We start from the raw sequence: 16,748 nt of genomic DNA, 5'->3' as shown, positions 1-16,748 counted from the left end.
ATCACCCTGCTGACACACCGTACATCAGGCCGAAGCAATACGATACCGGCTGGCGCCACCATGAGGACACTAACAGGTACGAAGGCACCTCACATCACTATCAGGGCGACCCATCACCAGTATACTCTGCTGACAACCGGTTCACGACAGAATTTGCCAAGTTCTTCACACGACGTGAACTGGTTGCCAAGGGACTCATGAAATTCACTGACCGAGCTGAAGGTTACAGAGCTTGGAAAGCTTCCTTCCAAAATGTCATTAGAGACTTGGGGCTACAACACAGGGAAGAGATAGACCTGTTAGTCAAATACCTGGGAGAAGAGTCAGTCAAACACGCAGTAAGGATCAGAGACATTAATATAAACCGCCCTGAGACTGGCCTCAAAGAGATCTGGAAAAGGCTGGATGAGTGTTACGGCTCAGCAGAAGTAATAGAAAGAGCCTTGTTCAAAAGAATCGATGACTTTCCTAAAATATCTAACAAAGGTCTCCAGAAACTTAGAGAGCTAAGCGACTTGCTAAAGGAAGTCCAAGTTGCCAAATACGAGGACGACCTACAGGGACTTGCATTTCTCGACACAGCCAGAGGTGTTAACCCTATAGTCCAGAAGTTGCCCTACAATCTACAGGAGAGGTGGCTCACACATGGTTCCACGTACAAATACAAACACAGCGTTCCATTCCCTCCCTTCTCCGTTTTTGTTGACTTCATACACCAACAAGCAAGAATTAGAAACGATCCCAGCTTTGACTTTGCAATACCATATGCCACACCATCACCACCTGCAAATCCACGCAGAACATTTGTGGCAGTACACAAGACTTATGTTTCTTCTTCAGGTTCTAATTACAGGTCTGCTGGCTGCTCCCAATCAGAAACAAAGGTGCAGGACCCTGACAAGCAGTGCCCACTTCATCAGAAGCCTCATCCTCTCCTGAAATGCAGAGCCTTCAGAGGAAAATCTATGCCAGATCGCAGAAGCTTCCTGAAAGAAAACGGTATCTGCTACAAGTGCTGCTCGTCCACAGCTCATCTCGCCAAGGACTGCAAGGTCAGTGTAAAATGCACAGAATGTGGCACCACAGATCATAACACCGCTCTACACCCTGGCCCAGCTCCATGGAGTACACAAAACACGCCAGCTGACAGTGAGCATGGCGGGGAGGAAAGGAACACTGATACAGCTACGCCAGAGATCACTTCACAATGTACCGAGGTCTGCAAAGGGACAATAGACAGTAGGTCCTGTTCAAAAATATGCCTCGTCAAAGTATACCCGAAGGGCCATAGAGACCAAGCTGTAAGACTGTATGCTATCTTGGATGATCAAAGTAATCGATCCTTGGCTAGATCAACGTTCTTTGACCTGTTCAACATCAAAGGGCCAAGCACTCCCTACTCCTTAAAGACGTGTGCAGGTACTGTGACAACAGCAGGCAGGAAAGCTACTGACTACCAGATCGAGTCTTTAGACGGACAATTCTGCCTACCGCTACCTACGATCATCGAATGTAACCAGATCCCAGACAACAGATCTGAAATCCCTACGCCAGATGTAGCAATCCATCACGCTCACTTAAAACAAATAGCACACCTCATACCGGAACTCGACCATCAGGCCCAGATAATTCTGCTGTTGGGGAGAGATATCCTACAGGTTCATAAAGTGAGACGTCATATCAATGGACTTCACAATGCTCCCTATGCCCAAAGGCTAGACCTAGGATGGGTCATAATTGGCAACGTATGCTTGGGACGCATGCACGCCCCATCTTCTGTGACAAGCATGCTGACAAATACATTGGAGAAAGGACGCCCATCTCTGTTTCAACCTTGTAACAATGAGTTCCATGTCAGGGAACTGCCACACAGCATCCAACTGCCCAACCATCTAATAGACTTTACTCACGACAGCAATATAGTGTCGGGAAGCTATGAGGATCAGTTAGGGTGCACAGTCTTCCAGAGAACTAAGCAGGACAACCAAGTGGCAATGGCGGTAGAGGACAAGTTGTTCTTAGAGGTAATGGACAAGGGACTCGTTAAAGATGAGACCAACAGCTGGGTCGCACCTCTTCCCTTCAAAACCCACAGACCACGTCTACCGAACAACAGAAATCAGGCATTACAACGTTTCTCCTCTCTCATTCGTAATCTGCAAAAGAAACCAGAGATGAAAGATCACTTTTTCTCCTTCATGTCAAAGATTTTTGAAAACCGTCACGCAGAACTAGCTCCCACTCTCAAAGACTCTGAAGAATGCTGGTTCCTACCCATGTTCGGAGTATACCACCCTAAGAAACCAGGCCAGATCAAAGTCGTGTTTGATTCCAGTGCTAAATTTAATGATGTCTCCCTGAATGACGTTCTGCTGTCAGGACCAGACCTCAATAACAAACTACTGGGTGTACTTATGCGCTTCCGTAAGGATTCCATTGCCTTCATCGCTGACATCCAGCAAATGTTCCATTGTTTCCTTGTGAGAGAGAGAGACAGGAACTTCCTAAGATTCTTCTGGTACAGAGACAATGATCCTGCTAAAGAAGTCACAGAGTATCGCATGAGAGTGCACATCTTTGGCAACAGTCCTTCACCTGCAGTCGCCATTTACGGACTCAAAAGGTCAGCTCAGGAAGGAGAACCAGAATACGGAGCAGATGTCAGACAATTCATAGAAAAGGACTTTTATGTCGACGACTGTCTAAAAGCCATGCCTTCAAATGAGACTGCCATCAGTCTTCTCAGGAGAGCTCAGGACATGCTTGCCTGCTCGAACCTTAGGCTTCATAAAATAGCCTCAAACAGCCAAGAACTCATGGAAGCGTTCCCTTCTCAAGAACTATGTAATGGTCTCAGAGACCTGGACCTGGGGTCAGACCCCGCACCAATGCAACGCAGCCTCGGGCTTCTCTGGAATCTACAATCAGACACTTTCACCTTTCAGGTCAGCCAGGAAGAAAGGCCTTTCACACGTAGAGGCGTCCTGTCTACCATCAACAGTCTGTACGACCCCTTGGGTTTCGCAGCTCCTGTTACTATACAAGGCAAGGCCCTACTAAGAGACTTAACTAGGGAAACATCTGACTGGGATGCACCTCTGCCACCTGATAAGAGGATCCAGTGGGAAGAGTGGAAGAACTCGTTAGCGGCACTCTCCAACTTGCATATGCCAAGACCATACACCCCTGTGCCATCTACTGAGATACAGAGCCAAAGACTGTACGTATTTGCAGATGCTTCTGTCAAAGCAATTGCCGCTGTTGCCTACCTCAAAACTGTAGACTCCAAATGTCAGTGCCACATTGGTTTCGTCATGGGAAAGGCCAAACTCGCACCACAACCAGAGCACACTATACCCAGGTTAGAGCTTTGTGCCGCAGTCTTAGCCATTGAGTTAGCGGAGTTCATCGCATCCGAAATGGATATCGACCTGACACAGGCCAAGTTCTACTCAGACAGCAAAGTAGTCCTGGGATATATCCACAACGAAATCAGGCGATTCTACGTTTATGTCAATAACAGAGTGCTACGAATCAGGAGATCAGTTCACCCACAGCAGTGGCATTACATACCCACAGACCAGAATCCCGCAGATCATGCAACTAGAGCAGTTGACGCAAGTCGACTAGGAAGCACAACGTGGCTCTCTGGACCAAAACTATTGTACATTGAGGAATGTTTTCCAGACACCTTTGAACTAGTAGGAGAGGACTCAAATGCTGAAATCCGCCCTCAGGTGTCTACCCTTCATACAGTGACCTCTGTTATCCAGCTTGGATCTTGCAGGTTCGACAGATTCTCAAGTTGGAAGTCACTTACTCGAGCCATTACCTGCCTGACTCATATAGCTCGCTCATTCAGGACCACCAGAACTCGTGACATGGAAAAATGTAAAGGAGCAGCGAGGCTTACCCACGAAAGCCTAATCACCTTCATGGCTGAAGCTGCAGCTATAATCAACGCAAGACCCCTGGTTCCAGTTCCTAACGACCCTGAGGAGCCCTTGTTATTGACTCCAGCTACTCTACTTACCCAGAAAACGGGACTGTTCAGTGCCCCTCCAGGAGGATTCGACGCTAAGGACCTCTACAAGCGCCAATGGAGACAGGTACAAAGTCTTGCAATTACTTTCTGGGACGGATGGCGCAAGCAATATTTGTCTACCCTGCAGCCACGTACGAAGTGGCAATCTACTAAACCTAATCTGAACATAGGTGACCTTGTTCTTGTGAAAGACTGTCAGATTCACCGGAACCAGTGGCCACTTGGTCTAGTTACCGCAACGTTCCCGAGCAAGGACGGCAACGTCCGCAAAGTTGAGCTAAGGATGACCAAAGGGAATGAACCTAAGACATTTTCCAGACCGGTATCTGAACTGGTCCTATTGTTGCCTTCGGAAGAAAGGAGTAGTGACATCCGTTGATGCCAGACGGGGAGTGTTCTGTCTCCGCCATCTAATATTGTTGCCCTGATTATTTGCTTGCATAATTGCAGTTTCCTCAGTATACAGTATTGATATATTCATGCTTTTATTCATCTGTGATGCTTTGGCTCCCTCTAGCGGCCAGAGTTATGTTGGCAGTTCAATCTTGTTTTTGTATTATCCATGTCTGATTCTCCTCCTCCTTTGCAATGCATTATGGTAGCTCAGCCTCCATTTCCCTCCATTTTTCCTTTCACTTTCCTCAGTCTGCCTTCAAGGAAAGACGCTTCACTTCATCCCCCTTGCGATTGCATTGCCAGTATGTCTTTATGCTTCCTATAGATATTTCTGCTCCATATTAGCCTAGCCTAGCCAGTTGTACTCCCAGTTCAGTTACTAGCTTCCTAAATGTTATGCATAATGTACCTCATGTGTAGTATGTATCTGTTCTATACCATGCACTGATTCTATTTATATCATTGTTCACAGTTTCACCGCATCAATATACCACTACATTTAATAAAGCACAGACTCAACCACAGTCTCCTTATTGGACCCCGGTATAGCGGTTTAGCTGACTGTATAGCTACGTATGAGCCTGCCTCAACTAGTGAGGACAGAACAGAGATCAAACAGAAATGGGCAGAGCTGCCGTACCAGTCCCAACCGTAGTCAAGAGCGGAGCCATGTTTTTGCAATCTCCTACAATCTTTTCTCTTTATTTTTATTTTTTTGAATTCTACCCAAAAAAAGCTAAAAAAAAGAAAAAACATAATAAGCATCATTGAAATCCCCCGACTGTAATGTTAATAATTGCCTTTCAAACAAATCACCGCTGCTGCTTTCTAAGCTGCGAACAACGAATAGAAATCTGACATGAAAAGAAATGTATCTGTTTGTGCAGTTCGGCTTTCAGTAGATGTATTTTTTTTCTCGCTAATATCTGTAAAGTAACTCTAAGGTATTATAATTTATTTATATATATTTTTTTTTATTTTATTTTTTTTTACTTTTACACACCTGCCATTTATACACAAATCACAGGAGAAAAAAAAAAATCTATATCATTAGCGAACAATCAATTTCCTTTAGATGCCTCTAATCCCGCACACCCACAACAGATGGTTAGGATTTGTAACCGATTGCAACAAAAGCGAGAGTTCCATTGAAATAAAACCAAAAAGCTTTTTTTTCCTCTTGTCACATTCGCCTCATATTAAGATGCCGTCTAATTTTACTCAAATTTTACTTGGGATCTTATTTCTTTTTTTCTTAACACCCCATTTTTGCTGGAGCTAAGAGGATCCTCACATAGATCCAAAAAGATAATTATTGCGCAGACCTGTCAATGTAAAAGTGCATTAAGTTTATGGTGGGTTTATTTTAATGTATCTTTTTTTTAATTCATAATCGGATAGCGTAAAAAAGTGCATACCAGCAGGACGGCCATTGATCCACGGACCATCATAAATGACCCCAGAGCAATGAATTATGGTCCCTTGTCCACTGAAGACGTCATTCCGCCACTGGCCCTGGAAATTAGAGAAAAAACAAAACACGTTGGATCTACATTAGGACTGCGATGCCTGCTGTTTCATAAAGAGGGGATTACTCCTTTTACTTCTCAATAGCAAACTGGGTGGGCCTAGAAAATGAACAATTCCACGGCAATACCCTGCTAACTATTCCTCCGAGAGCTGAAAGGCAAGACCACACAATATCCAAAGATTATGCAACGCGCGTCCCTTGAAAAAAAAAAAAGAAGTAGAGAACGTTTTTCAGGGAAGACAAATGTTTCACCTTATAAGCAAATATCTTAGCTCAAAGAAATTGCTGTAATTGGGCGTCTCTTTTTTTTTTTTAGGCTTTTGCCTCTTTATTGAGCAGCTGCTGTAGAATTTTACACCCAGATCTAGTTTGAGGGGAAACAATGAGTATTCATGCGTCTGTCAAGTGCGGAGCATATTCTTCAAAATAAAAAAAAGAGAAAAAAAAAAACAACAAAACACCTTCAAAATTTGGGTACGCGGCAATCTTATCCTGCTGCCAAGATGTCTGTGGCACATGCTAAGTCTAGGCTTTCTTTATGTTCAATACAAAAGGAAAGGAAACCCAAACTCGGGAAGTCTTACACTAATTAAATGGAGAAGCAGGTGGAATTCGGGCTCATTTCCATCATGTTTTATTACGTTAATTCTTTCATTTTTCAGGGACAGCTATTGAGAGGTTGAAACTTCATTAGATATATACATATATATTGGAAAGGAGTAGACAAGGAAAAATCAAGTTGAAGGATGCCGGTCCGTCAGCCAAGTCAGGACTCTGACCACTTGACGAGAGGTCCGCGAATCTCCTCACCACCTCATATTTCCGGCTCTTCTTTTGAATAGCCAGGGTGGTGCAAGGTTGAGTGTGTGTCGTGCCCCAATGATAACGTTATGCTATCAAAGAAGAGCCAGAAATACTGGGAGGTGAGGATATTCGCAAGCCTCTTGTCCACCATTCACAGATTCCTGATCGGGCTGGAATCAAGTTGCACGAAAATCAAGTCGCGGGTCCATCAGCCAGGCCAGGAACCTGTGACTGCTGGACGAGAGGCTTGCAGATCTCCTCATCTCCCAGTATTACTCACTATTTTTTGATGGCACAACGTCATCGTTGGGGAATGGCGCACACACAACGTTGGACTATCCCGCATACACAACGTTGCGCCACCCCTGTTATTCAAAAGAAGAGTTGGGAATATCAAGAGGTGAGGAAATTCGTAAGCCCCCTGTCTAGAAGTCACAGATTACTGACGTAGCCGATGGACCGTAGTCCTACAAATCGATTGTTCGATCTCTAGAAGTGATCACATGCATTGGTAGCAACCACATCAGTAGTCCATAGCCACCAGATGGGAGCAATGTAAACTGCCTCCTACCTGCCGGCATCACCGGCGCTTCTTCTATTTAGCAGTCTTGGCCCAATGTCATGCATGGGTTGTGCCACAATGATGATGTCGCGCCAACTTGGTTGATGAAAAGAAGATCCATGAATGCTGGGAGATGAGGAGATGCACAGGCCTCACGCCCAGCGGTCACAGATGACTGACTTGGCCGAATTGATTATCCAATTTCTAGAAATGAGCAAATCAATTTGTAGCATCCTGATGCAGCGACACACATCAGTAGTCCATAGCTGCCGGATGGGAGAACAGTATACAGCCTCCTACCTGCTGGCATCCCCGGCGCCTCTCCTATTTAGTAGACCCGGCCTATGTCATGCGTGCGTCATGCCACAATGATGACGTTGCGCTGATCCTACAAATCAGAAGAGGGATGCCGGCAGGTAGGACGCGGTTCTCAGTAATCTGTGGTCACTGGACCAGGGATCTGCTAATCGATTCGCTCTTCTCTAATATTTATGCTAGGAGAACAGTGTGAAGGGTGTTCAGTAAATTTGTGCGATATCTTCATTCTCATTTTAGTCCTGAATTACCTGATCAGTGGCTTCAGTTTTTAATTAAAAGAGGTCTGGATACACATGATGAGAGCATTATACTGCCTCTGTACAAATCCCTAGTTAGACCGCACATGGAGTACTGTGTCCAGTTTTGGGCACCGGTGCTCAGGAAGGATATAATGGAACTAGAGAGAGTACAAAGGAGGGCAACAAAATTAATAAAGGGGATGGGAGAACTACAATACCCAGATAGATTAGCGAAATTAGGATTATTTAGTCTAGAAAAAAGACGACTGAGGGGCGATCTAATAACCATGTATAAGTATATAAGGGGACAATACAAATATCTCGCTGAGGATCTGTTTATACCAAGGAAGGTGACGGGCACAAGGGGGCATTCTTTGCGTCTGGAGGAGAGAAGGTTTTTCCACCAACATAGAAGAGGATTCTTTACTGTTAGGGCAGTGAGAATCTGGAATTGCTTGCCTGAGGAGGTGGTGATGGCGAACTCAGTCGAGGGGTTCAAGAGAGGCCTGGATGTCTTCCTGGAGCAGAACAATATTGTATCATACAATTATTAGGTTCTGTAGAAGGACGTAGATCTGGGGATTTATTATGATGGAATATAGGCTGAACTGGATGGACAAATGTCTTTTTTCGGCCTTACTAACTATGTTACTATGTTACTATGTAATTATCTAATATATAAAGCTAAATGTGTGTGTGTATGTGTGTATGTGTGTATGTATGTATGTATGTATGTCCGGGATTGGCATCTGCACCGTCGCAGCTACAGCCACAAAATTTTGCACAGTCACACGTCTGGACCCCGAGAGCATCATAGGCTATGTTGTGAGGCGAAATTTTAACCCCACGCATTCCAATTCACCAAACAATTTTGCCCCTACCTACATAATGGGGAAAAAGTGAAAGGAAAAGTGTTGGAGGCAAATTGACAGCTGCCAGATGTGAACAAGAGTATATACCGTACAGTTGCTAAGGTGGGGCCCCGACATGGGATACTCACCACACACGGGGATATGAACACACACACAAAATGCGCCACAAACTACCACGTGCTTGAACACATATACCACCCTCAGAACACATTTCACCACACATACACCAACCTCGCCGCATAAAAGTCGAAACACAAAAGTCGCCGCGCAAAACTCGCCACATGCAAAACTAGACTCACGCAAAACTCGCCACACGTGCAAAACTCACCTCATGGAAAACTCGCCACACGCAAAACTTGCACACGTGGAAAAATTGCCACATGCACAAAAGTTGCAACACATGCAAAAGTTGCCTCACACAAAACTTGCACATACTCAAAACGCACCACACATAAAACTCGACACGTGCAAAACTCGCCATGCGCAAAACTTGCTGCACACAACTTGCTACACTAACCTGTCACATGCAACTCGACACACAAAAAGTTGCTACACGCATGTCGCCACACAAAACTCATCTCACAAAAGTCGCTACATGCATGTCACCACACGCAACTCAACACACACAACTTGACACATGAAACTCGCCCTAAAACACACACAAGTCTGGTATTATCCTTCAAAAATTAAAATCTGATTAATAAGCAGACAAACTACAAGAGATACAAATGTACCATATAGGAAATACGGCAGCTGTCAGTCACATGACCTGTCTATTATGTGTATATGCGAGCTAATATATACTGCCAGGGGGAGGGCTTCCTGTTGGCTGGGGATTTATCAGGCTGCCAATTTAGCTTACAAATACTGAGGTAAAAATACTGACCAAATAACGTGTGAACGTGGTCTAATACAGGAGGAGATGACACACAGATATATACTATATACAGGAGGAGAGGACACACAGGTATATACTATATACAGGAGAGATGACACAGGTATATACTATATACAGGAGGAGATGACACACAGGTATATACTATATACAGGAGGAGATGACACACAGGTATATACTATATACAGGAGCAGATGACACACAGGTATATACTATATACAGGAGCAGATGACACAGGTATATACTATATACAGGAGGAGATGACAGACAGGTATATACTATATACAGGAGGAGAGGACTTACAGGTATATACTATATACAGGAGATGACACACAGGTATATACTATATACAGGAGGAGATGACACACAGGTATATACTATATACAGGAGGAGATGACACACACATATATACTATATACAGGGGAGAGGACACACAGGTATATACTATATACAGGAGATGATGACATACAGGTATATGCTATATACAGGAGGAGATGACAACCTGGTATATACTATATACAGGGGAGATGATATACAGGTACATACTATATACAGGGGCGATGACACACAGGTATATACTATATACAGTGGAGATTGTTATGACCTGGTGGTTAGGAGCACCCGGAATGACCTGATAATTAAACCTCATACAGGACGAGCTCTGGGATGTGGGAGCTCTGCTGACCGCAAGCCCTAATCCTATCACACACACTAGAAATGGCCGTGGAGCGCTCCTGACCAGACCTAGGCGCCTCGTCACAGCCTAAGAACTATCTAGCCCTAGAGATAGAAAATAAAGCCTACCTTGCCTCAGAGAAATTCCCCAAAGGTAAAGGAAGCCCCCCACATATATTGACTGTGAGTAAAGATGAAAGTCACAAACGCAGAAATGAAACAGGTTTCAGCAAAGGGAGGCCAGACTTACTAAATAGACAGAGGATAGGAAAGGTAACTTTGCGATCAGCACAAAAACCTACAAAAGACCACGCAGAGTGTGCAAAAAAGACCTCCGCACCGACTCACGGTGCGGAGGGGCCACTCTGCATCCCAGAGCTTCCAGCTAGCAAGACAAAATCATGAAAACCAGCTGGACAAGAAAACAGAGAACAAAATAAGACTATAAGGAACTTAGCTTCTGCAGGAGAAGGCAGGTCACCAGAGAGATCCAGGAGCGAACTGAACGAATGCAAAAACATTGACAGCTGGCATGGAGTAACGATCTGAGAGGAGTTAAATAGAGCAGCCAACCAAAGGATAAACCACATCACCTGTGTAAGGAACCTCAGAAGCAGCAGCTTCACTCATAGCCACCAGAGGGAGCCCATATACAGAACTCGCCGAAGTACCATTCACGACCACAGGAGGGAGTTCGACAACAGAATTCACAACAGGAGATGACACACAGGTATATACTATATACAGGAGGAGATTACATATAGGTATGTACTATATACTGGAGGAGATGACACAGGTATATACTATATACAGGAGCAGATGATACACAGAGCAAAAAAGGGGAGAAGCCAGCGCAGCCTAAGGTTAAGACGCAATACATAAAGTATAAATGCACATATTAATTTCTAACTGTATTATCAAAATGAGACATTTAGCAAACAATTGATCAATTCTTTGAGCCACCCCGCCTCTTCACGGCAATCTCATATTGGGGCAGTCCTACACTACGTTTTTTATATTCGCTGTGCCATAAAGGCCTCCTAAATGAACTAAAAGCAAGAACACATTAAAAGCATGCTGTACCTGGAGCATTACTGAGTCACCCCCATGGGTATTTTGCACCTGTGCCTCAGCCTGTCTCACTCTTCATCTGTGGCTCTGGATGGGCAGTGTGGAGGTTGGATCCGAAATGTCTGTCTGGACCTGGTCAACCTTTATCCTCGCTTGCCTACTCTGGCGCCATGGGGGTGACTCAGTATATGCTACAGGTACAGCATGCTTTTAATGTGGTCTTGCTTTTAGTTCATTTAGGAGGCCTTTATGGCACAGCAAATATAAAAAAATGTAGTGTAGGACTGCCCCAATATGAGATTGCCGTGAAGAGGGGGGGTGGCTCAAAGAATTGATCAATTGTTTGCTAAATGTCTCATTTTGATAATACAGTTAGAAATTAATATGTGCATTTTCACTTTATGTATTGCGTCTTAACCTTAGGCTGCGCTCGCTTCTCCCTTTTTTTGCTCAGATGATACACAGGTATGTACTATGTACAGGAGGAGATGACTTAAAGGTACATACTATATACAGGAGGAGATGACACACGTATATACTATATACAGGGGAGATGACATACAGGTATATACTATATAAAGGAGGAGATGACATACAGGTATTTAGTATATACAGAAGAGATGACATACATGTATATAATATATACAGGAGGAGACGACACATGGGTATATACAATATACAGGAGGAGATGACATACAGCAGGTATATACTATTTACAGGGGAGATGACATACAGGTATATACTATATACAAGAGAAGACATACAGGTGTATACTATATGTAAGGGAGATGACAAACATGTATATACTGAGGTGAAAATGAGGGGTGTGAGGTGAAAATGAAAAGGTGTGAGTGCAAAATGAGAGGAGTGAGGAAAAATAGTGGAGTGATCGGAAAATGACAGATGTGAGGTCGAAATGACAAATGTTAGGGGGGGAATGAGAGGAGTGAGGGGGAAAATGAGAGGTGTAAGGGAGAAAATGAGAGGTGTAAGGGAGAAAATGAGAGGCATGATGGGAAAATAAGAGACGTGAGGTGCTATAACTAACCACAGATATTTAATATGCCCAGGCAACGCTGGGCTCTTCAGCTAGTTCAAAATAAATCTTGTACTTTGGTGATAAATCTTATATTCCAGTAATAAAAACTTGTGGCATGCCAGAGCCGGTATGTCACTCTCCACAAGGAGAAACGTTACCCCCTAGACCTCAGTCTGGAGCCTCTCACCTAGCCAAATAAGTTCTCATACTTCGCACTGATGAGGGCCAACAGCCTGAAACACCTTGTCTATAAACTGAGATTCTAAATTGGCTTTTATTCTAAGTCCTATTGCAAGGCTCGTTAAAGGGTCCATTGTGACTTGTAGGATCGCTACTTCCAAAAGCTGGCGCTATAGAGATCAACTCTCTCTCTGAAGAGGCAATTTACATAGGAAAATCAGGGATTTCGGCTGCCCCCATCACCTAATACAGCCAGGCAAAAATAAATAAAAATATAATGGACATGATTTAGAGAGCCCCCCCTTGGTTACTGAGAAGAGGAGGAAGGGGTATGGTAATTTCCTCCACTGCCGTTTCGAGAAATTGCCACTGTTTTTTTTTTTTTTTAATTCTTGGGCCATTTCTAAAGAAGGTGGATGACTTACAAAAGGCAGTCCCATTCGTCATGCACTATGTGGTAGATTATTATTATTATTATTATTATCTGCTGTATGCCTTCAGTTTTAAGCCTAAAATTTCACTGGTTCCTCATGGAGGTTCAACAGCAGGTATCCTCACCAATCTCCCCAACACGGAGACGAAGCAATGTCATCTGATTATTAAGTCGTTTTGAAACATTAGTGAAGGTCGTCCGAATATCAAGACAATTAAATGCGATTCTCTCTGTATTATAACAACGACATAATACAAAATACAAAGAGAGAAAATAAATAAATGATCGTCAGCCGCCTCCGATTAACGGAAGCAGTATTGTAAGCAATCAGCGTGCGACCTTGTGCCCGGTGGCTCATGATATCAATACATGCCACAGCGGAGTCTATCTGAACGTTTCATGGTGAGACCTGCAGGCTGGAGACAAATCATGTTTTACCTCTTGAGCTCAATAAGAAAACTGGGAGTCCTAGGCAGCGGTCAGTAGCTTAATGGCCGCCATTCAGATCCAGCTACTACCATGGCAAGAAAGGGAAAAAGGAACCCTCACTACAATGCAGTCTGTCCTTTATAGAATCCGTATTAATATTACAATTAATTGCCGCAGCCCAAGATATTGAAGTTTCTCCGGTATAGCTAGCTAAATATTGTGAATCAATAGGCTTCTCATATCACAGTTTACCATAGATTTCACTGCTACATTATAAAGACGCCAATTAGTTCTCTTGATGAGCAAAAGACACTCTCGCAAGTATCACCTAAAGGAGGCGGCTTTTCTACATGTCAATATCCTACCCTGTATGACAAAATCAGCTCTACAATAATGCTATTGACTCTGTGACAAACCAAGCTCTACTATATCGATGACCAGATTTACTATACTTGACTCTGTGACAAATCCAACTCTAATATATCTCTGACCAGCTATGGACTCTGACAAAACAAGCTCTACTATATCGATGACTAGATGCACTATACTTGACTCTGTGACAAACCAAGCCCTACTATATCACCGACCAGCTGTACTAGATTTGACTCTGTGACAAACCCAACTCTACTATACTGCCGACCATCTCTACTATACTTGATTCTGTGACAAACCTAGCTCTACTATATCTCTGACCAGCTATTGACTCTGTGACAAACCAAGCCCTACTATATCACCGACCAGCTGTACTAGATTTGACTCTGTGACAAACCAAACTCTACTATACTGCCGACCATCTCTACTATACTTGATTCTGTGACAAACCCAGCTCTACTATATCTCTGACCAGCTATTAACTCTGTGACAAACCCAGCACTAATATATCGCTGAATCAACTTTGATGTACCGCTGTCAGCTCTGCTTTGGACTCTGTGACAAACCTAGCTCTACTACATAATTGACTTACATCTGCAATACTTCTGGTCCAGACCTGCCATACCACCTCTTGTGCAGCCGATCTCTGCTGATCATTGCTGTCTCCACTGTTTTCCTCATGGTCTACAATTCTGTTTTGCCTGTTACCACTTTCTCAACTCTACCTCATCTGATCCCATGGTTCTAGTTTGCTCCTCCTGTTGCCGTTCTGCCATCACAGCTTCCGTTGTTCCATCCGGACCTTCCTGCTGCACCGTCATCTGTCTGTATAACGGCTGCTCACGTGGATCTCCCATCATCTGTCGGTGCTGCATAACAGCTGCCCATCCGGATCACCGGATCAAGGGCTCTGAGGGTCCACGGAGTAAGACACCATTGAGGTGGACGGTGACTCAATCTTATAGTGTGAGATGGAATCATCATCGGACCTTACCACTGTAGAGCACAGACTTGATTGTGTCAGTATGCTGCAAGAACTTTGGCCTCTGCTTCCTCAAGACTGGCTTTTTCAAACTTTCGCGACATTTCAACACTCTTATTGAGTAAAAGCTTGAATGAATCGGGTGGATAAAGGCGGCCTTTACTTCCTTGTATTTATGTCGATATTTACAAATATGGTCCTCTATTCATCACAGCTTTTACGCCAGAAAATTGGTGTTAAAAGCTCAAAAAAGTTGTGAAATTTTTGTGCAACAATTTTGCGACCTTTGGCATTTTTACGCCCGGCAGGACCCGGATCGAAACGGGAGTATGGTGACCCATGTCCATCAAATTCATGATGAGGGGCGGCCTTCCTTATGCCACAAATCTTACTCCGGACATTGGCGAGGCCGAGGCGGTTAAACAATCAGGCGCATCACACTCCCAAAACCGCCAGTCTTGATGAATCGAGGCTATTGGATTTGCTCTAGGCCAGTGTAACTCAGGCTCACCTTTGCCGGGGCTAGCACCATATTTTAGGGCATAGATTTAATTCCTGGCAACCCTGCACGTGTATTATCAGAGTGCACCAGCTGCAAAAGGGAGCGATTCCCATAAATACATTGTATTAGGCCGTAGCTATTTTTAAGTAATTTCCTAATATTTTCTGGTAAATTGAGTAAACGTTTCCTGTTTTGCCAGAATAAGACACAATTAATAGCAAACGTGTCCTTATATTTATCCTCCTATTTTACCCTGATAGCAGGAGGGTCGGTGCCTGCCAATACAGGACTTGCACAGACTTGTAGTTCCGCAGCTGCACAATGTCGAGCGTCGTACCCCTTGTATGGATACAGCTATTCGGACCAGAGCGTAACTTGGGTGTCGCACTATTTCGGGAATATCTGACAATGAGAAAGACGCGATTGTAATAGTTTTCACATGCCACTCGGCGTCACACCTGTTTGGCGTGATCTGCGGTTAGGATAAGCAGCAGCGCATCCTCCTTAAACGCACAGGAAGGAAATACGGGAACAGGGATGGGAATGAGCCGAACTTGTACAAAAGCCAGAAGCTGATCACAACTGGGGGATTCATTTCACATAGGATTACATGGTAAGAAAATGAAATTGCAAACCATAAAGCGAAGGATTACGTGGAAAACATTCTTAGCAAAGATATTATTGTACAGGATATCAAATGTAAGGCGTCTGATTCTCACTAGTGATGAGCGAGCGTGCTCGGAAAAGGTGTTATATGGGCATGCTTGGGTGCTAACAGAGGGGCTTCGCCTCACTCTTTCCCCCTAGCAGACACATTGGAATACATGTCACTCGAGAAACAAGCACTGACCTTCAGGAGCAATTCTCCACTGGTGACCATAATTACTATAATCCGAACTGTTTCCAATACACAAGGAATTAAAAGGAAATATATATCTATATATATATAATTGTCTAAGAGTTTTTCCGTCTCTCTGTCTGTCTGTCTGTCTGTCCTGGAAATCCCGCATCTCTGATTGGTCGAGGCCGCCAGGCCTCGACCAATCAGCGACGGGCACAGCGACGATGATGTCATAAAGGACATAGAAATCCCACGTTTCTGATTCAGCGACGGGCACAGGATCGACGTAGATGTCATAATGGTTGCCATGGCGACGAAGATGTCATAAAGGTTGCCTCGACCAATCAGTCCATATTGTCCATATACTACGGGGACATGCATATTCTAGAATACCCGATGCGTTAGAATCGGGCCACAATCTAGTATCTATATATATAATTGTCTAAGGGTTTTTCCGTCTGTCTGTCTTTCTGTCTGTCTGTCCTGGAAATCCCGGCTCTCTGATAGGTCGAGGCCGCCAGGCCTCGACCAATCAGAGACCGGCACAGCATCGACATAGAAA

The 16,748-nt window shown here is 44.1% G+C and overlaps 1 protein-coding gene across 1 annotated transcript in view; it reads right to left on the bottom strand.

Annotated features, from left to right (window-relative positions):
- The window catches only part of MORN1 (MORN repeat containing 1), a 346,148-nt gene that overhangs the window by 260,547 nt on the left and 68,853 nt on the right, over nucleotides 1–16,748 (bottom strand). The window contains exon 7 of the mRNA XM_069741579.1: nucleotides 5,860–5,956. Within this exon, the coding sequence (XP_069597680.1) occupies nucleotides 5,860–5,956 (97 nt within the window). The remainder of the gene's footprint in view (nucleotides 1–5,859; nucleotides 5,957–16,748) is intronic.

Source organism: Ranitomeya imitator, chromosome 10 (genome assembly GCF_032444005.1).
Source record: "Ranitomeya imitator isolate aRanImi1 chromosome 10, aRanImi1.pri, whole genome shotgun sequence".
NCBI lineage: Eukaryota > Metazoa > Chordata > Amphibia > Anura > Dendrobatidae > Ranitomeya > Ranitomeya imitator.
Note: the sequence above shows the minus strand (reverse complement) of the source record. Positions and strands in the feature narration are given on the sequence as shown.